This window comes from Sinocyclocheilus rhinocerous, unplaced genomic scaffold (genome assembly GCF_001515625.1).
Source record: "Sinocyclocheilus rhinocerous isolate Xijiao unplaced genomic scaffold, SAMN03320098_v1.1 scaffold1342, whole genome shotgun sequence".
NCBI classification, from domain to species: Eukaryota; Metazoa; Chordata; class Actinopteri; order Cypriniformes; family Cyprinidae; genus Sinocyclocheilus; species Sinocyclocheilus rhinocerous.
The window spans coordinates 553,909-559,476 of NW_015640094.1; the positions used below are offsets into that span (position 1 = coordinate 553,909).

The 5,568-nt window shown below is 34.9% G+C and overlaps 1 protein-coding gene across 1 annotated transcript in view; it reads left to right on the forward strand.

The window, feature by feature from the left end:
* LOC107752539 (protein capicua homolog) overlaps positions 1-5,568 on the forward strand; it is a gene marked incomplete at its 5' end in the record, with an annotated part of 24,159 nt that overhangs the window by 11,815 nt on the left and 6,776 nt on the right. Inside the window, 6 exons of the mRNA XM_016568538.1 lie at positions 756-895; positions 993-1,153; positions 2,569-2,756; positions 2,840-3,220; positions 3,929-4,101; positions 4,232-4,356. Coding sequence (XP_016424024.1) covers positions 756-895; positions 993-1,153; positions 2,569-2,756; positions 2,840-3,220; positions 3,929-4,101; positions 4,232-4,356 — 1,168 coding nt within the window. The remainder of the gene's footprint in view (positions 1-755; positions 896-992; positions 1,154-2,568; positions 2,757-2,839; positions 3,221-3,928; positions 4,102-4,231; positions 4,357-5,568) is intronic.

Consider the following 5,568-nt stretch of genomic DNA (forward strand, 5'->3'; position numbering starts at 1 on the left):
TGCGTTAATAAATTTGTTCAGTGTATTTTTATGAAAACTGAAACGTTTTTTTTTTTTCAGGATTTTTTTTTTTGGTGAGGTTCAAGAGAACAGCATTTTTTAAAAATCTTTTGTAACATTTATTTAACTGTCACTTTTAATCAATTTAATGCACCATTGTTGAATAAAAGTATTATTATTATTAAAAGTAAAAAAAACTTTGAGAAGAAGTGTATATCCACAGCCTCTTTGGTATGTCTCAAGTTTTTGTTGACGTTATCCAACCTGAAATGAATTTATTTTAGCTTGTATTATACTTAATTAAAAAAAGAAAAAAAGAGGTTAATTTTTTAAAAGTTTAATTATTTTAACCTTTGGACAGCACTAATATTTTCAAGTTTCTGTTTTAGCGGTTTAACAGAACAAAACCTGTGGTTGTGAATGACTGGACTGGATATTGCATTTTGTGTAAAACAAGCCCAATATTTGAAGTATGAGTGAATTGGTTCTTTTCATTGACTCAGTCGAACCATTTCACAAATGACTCATTCATGAACAAGTCAGTGAAATTCATTTCAAAACATGTGGGAACCCTATGTATTATTTGATGTGTCCTCATCCAAGGGAATGTGAGCTTTATTGATGCTTTTCAACAGATTTAATGAGGTTTCCCAAGCTTACAGGGATCAGGATTATGCACACAGTGTTAGGGAAATGAGTTTATCAAGTCTATTCTCGGTCTCTGCTATATCAGTCTTTTTCATCTCTTTACACAGTTCAAGCGCAGTCCCCGGTCTTGCAGAGCAAGATGTTGGTTCCCATGGCAACAGTCGGAACAGGATCTACACCTCCGCAGCCAATTTCCCTGGTGGGTCCACCCCTTCCTGTTCAAAATGGGACTCAACCAGGAAGTAAGGTAGATCGGCTCGAGTTACTATCCCGCTACATGAACGAGAAGCATTTATTGTATTTGCAACAGATGTGTCGGGTTCATGCGCTTCTTTGCTTTTCAGATCATTCAAATTGCACCAATGCCTGTGGTCCAAACAAATGTGCATCCTGGAGGATCAGTGCATACCGGCAACTCGTTTCCTGTCTCTATGCCAACGGCGACTGTCATGGCCCCTGGGCCCTACCCTCCTCAGACGGTGCTCTTGACGCCACCACCTACAAGGTACTTTACTGCCCACTGTCTCTTTAAAACTGCTGCCAGACATCTGAGCACTGAAACATAACACAGTCTAAACTTCTAGTGACTGTGCCAAGTAGGACATGATCCTGGATCAACATCCTTGTTGGTCCTCGAACAACATCTGATTTAACAATGTACTAACGCTGTTTGTTTATTAGAAGACAAAAATCTTTATATTCTTTTATACGATAACAAAAATGTAGATTATTTCTTTGCCTTATCTATAATAAAAAATGAATTTTGACCATGGGCGTCAAACGTTAAGAAAGTTACTAAATTTGTTAGTTGAAAAAAGTTTTTAAGATGAAATGAAAAAGATGCATAATTAGGACTATAATTAAAGGATTTTACTGAAAACATGCTGTTAATACGGTCATACTGTTACAAAATAACACTGCGAGATTTAACAATGCACTGTTTTAACAATGTTTTAAGAATGTATTTTATATGTATATGTGTATATATATATACACATTTTTTATTTTATTAAATATTTAAATTTTTAATCATAGGCACCAAATGATAAGAAAATTACTGACAAATATGTTACTTGAAAAAAGTAAAAAAAAGTTTGTTACTGATAACAAATGGGATGAAAAGGATTATGAAAATTATGGAATAAATAATTGTTATTTCTAAAATTATATGCCATTTCAGTCTAAGTGAAATTAATTAGTTTTGAATATGGCATGATGAAACTAAATATCTACACTGAAAGGACTTTTTTGTCAAAAAACACAAACTGTCTAAAACTAAAATAATGGTGTAAAAATGAACACTTTTATACCATTTTATCAATTGTTCATCCTCTGATTTTAGTAATTAGGGTTAGGAGTTTATTTCTTTGACAGGAGTGTTAAGAGAGATCCAGATACATGTCTTACTTGGTTTTAAGAATGTATTTTATATGTATATGTGTATATATATATACATTTTTTATTTTATTAAATATTTAAATTTTTAATCATAGGCACCAAATGATAAGAAAATTACTGACAAATATGTTACTTGAAAAAAGTAAAAAAAAGTTTGTTACTGATAACAAATGGGATGAAAAGGATTATGAAAATTATGGAATAAATAATTGTTATTTCTAAAATTATATGCCATTTCAGTCTAAGTGAAATTAATTAGTTTTGAATATGGCATGATGAAACTAAATATCTACACTGAAAGGACTTTTTTGTCAAAAAACACAAACTGTCTAAAACTAAAATAATGGTGTAAAAATGAACACTTTTATACCATTTTATCAATTGTTCATCCTCTGATTTTAGTAATTAGGGTTAGGAGTTTATTTCTTTGACAGGAGTGTTAAGAGAGATCCAGATACATGTCTTACTTGGGAAAAGTCACTGTGTCTCAAATCTAACTTCTGCTGTGCTTTTGTTGCACAGGATCACATATGTCCAGTCAACTCCTGGAGTTGCAGCTCCTTTGCCATTGGGTTCAACACCTGCAGTCTCTTCCACCCACCAGACACCATCATCTGCGGGTCCATCTTTTTTGCGATCTCCAGTGGCGACCCTTGGCTTCACTGCAATTGCCCCAGCCAGTCAGGCCTTGGTTCAACCTATTGTTGCAAGTGAGTGTTATAACTGAGAGTTCTTTCAACCATCAACACATATTTAACACTGCATGACAACCATCATCAAATTTCTACCACAGGTCAGCCACCTCTCCTGGCTCAATGCCCGCCCACGAGTGGACTGGCACAACCTGCACAAGCCTCGACGGCCACTCGTCAACTTGTGACCGCCATTTACCCCAGCGTCAGTTTAGCCGGAGGAGTTGTGTCAGTGCCACAAAGCACAGCAAGTTCCACATCAGTTCCAGCATCATCCTCAATGCCTCAAGAGAAGACCCCCTCAGCCGCGGCTGCGCAACCACACGCGCAGCTGCAGTCTCAGGTAAACATGCACATGGAAAACGAGAGAGGACCAGAATCTAGGAAGGAGACGGAGAAACAGAGAGACCTGGTGGTGTCAAAGGATGGACATCAGACGCCACCTAGTGGTTTGGAGGAATCGGTGCAGCACACACATAAAGGTAAATGTAACCTCATTCATTTCAGTTATAATTTTGGCTTTAAGTTAAGGTGTGTCCTTGTTACAGTGAAATTATACATTGAAATAATGAGTAATAATTAAAAACATGTACTTACTGTAAGGTCAGGATTAGGAATAGAGTTTGGTTTAGAGTTAGTTGCATATAATTATGCACAATTCACTGTTATTACTAAATGCAGTGCATGTAAAAAGAACAATGTAAAATAAATGTACATCAAAAATTATTTTTATTTTTTTATTATATATATATATATATATATATATGTGTGTGTGTGTGTGTGTGTATGTAGTGATTTTTAAAAATAAATAAATCAATTCTTATATTCAGCAGGGATGCATTAAATAGATCAAAAGTGACAATAAAGACATTTATGATGTTAGAAAAAAAAAAAAAAAAAAATTATATATATAATTTCAAATAAATGCTGTTCTTTTAAACTTTCTATTCATTAAAGAATCCTGAAAAAAAAACACAAATCTACAAAAATATTTATTTTGTGCCATCACGATTAATATTAGCTTTTGGTTATACTACCTATCGATACTTCAAAAGATACTACAAAATGGATATTATGGCTATTTCAAGATCTTTAACAGCAGTTGTCATTAAATATTGATTAAGCATTTGCATTACTGTATGTTCTTGCAGTCCCTCATGTTCAAAGTCATGTTCAAAAATGTTCAATAGGTCAGCATTGTGACGGGAAGGAGGATGGAAAGAAAGGGAGCAAAATGGAGCGAGAGTCTGAGAGAGACGTAGGAGGGGGCCCGTCTCAAACAGAGAGAGCTGAGAGAGCAAGAGCGATGGAAGGGGAGACAGAGAGTCAAGCTGAGATCAACAGCAAAGACGAGAGTCGAGAGGTAAGACGCTTTTCTCAGCTGTACAATCCAACTTTACTAAATTCAAACAGTTTTCATATGAAACTGAACTGTGCAGATTCAGATCCCCACATTCTTCCATAATCACATTTTGTTTTATTTCTGCTTTCAGGCAGGACGCAGGGAAGCTTCTGTTTTCGACCCCCCACCACCCCCTTTGCAGACTGACCCCCCTTCAGTTAAAAAGACCAAGTTCCGCCCACCTCCACTGAAAAACACCACTGATGCTGGTGACAAGTGAGTGGCATTGCTCATGATCAGTCGAGAGCAGTTTTCAGTATACCATTTATAGTATTTATTATTATATAATTAATTAGCTTTTATTTCTATATTTTCTGTTTTCATTCTTTTAATTGTTTGTTTTTAATAATTTGTTATTTAGCTTTAACCACTTACTGTGCGCCCCTATTTTTGAGCATTTTCTGAAAAACGACATACCCAAATAAAAATGTCTGTAGCTCTTGAACCCTATGGTCTATATTTATAAATCTGGTATTGTTTGAAACTAGACACTCACTCCTTTGTTACTCTGGAGTCATAATAGCTCAAAATTAGTATAGCAACAGAGTAAAACAAGGTAAATTGAACATGAAAGTGACTCACGATATCTTTGAATGAAATTCACTAAGGGAAAAATGGATGAGCTATTGGCCTGAAAACACCATAAAGATAAAGCTGAATGTCTGACCATATTTTGATTCAAATTTGAAGATGATACTCCCAAAAATGTAGTTTCTGTAAGCTTTTATTTAAAAAAAACGCTATCTACAACTATAACTCGAATCGCTCATGTAAACTAAGGAGGATCTTTCGTTTTTTCCCCCTATTTTTTCGTTGTTTTGGATTAAAAAGTGGGATGCATTTTGAAGAGTGGACTCTTATCTTGAAATGTTGTGCTGGTGTTTCTTGGAATAGTCCGAGCTGACCAGAACTATAGGCGATGAAACGTAAGTACTGCGTTCACTTTGTACATGTTTTAATGGCCGGTCCTTCAGCATTTATGTTAACCCTGTCCTCTCTGGTGTATTGATTTAAAAAACAAGCTCAGAACATGGATCTTGAGTGTTTTAGCTTCCAAATGATATATAGTTTATGATAGTTGATTGAATATTGTTTTAAAACAAAGGTAATAAATAGCACAGACACGCCTGGTGCGGGTTAACAGGTTAATTTATTTTTATTTTATTTGTAGTTTAGTAATATTAGCACTTCAACTCAAACTTGTTTATTTCAGTTAGTTGCCAGGCAACATTTCTCGTTTTCATTTTCACGTTTACATTTTTAAGATTAAAAGGGGTCCTATTATGCTCTTTTACAAAGTCTTGATTTTGTTTTGGGGGTGTACTAGAACAGGCTTTCATACTAGGTTGTTCGAAAAACACATTATTTTTCACATATTTTACATTATTACAACACCTCTCTCCCCAGTCTGGCATGAACGGCTCGAAT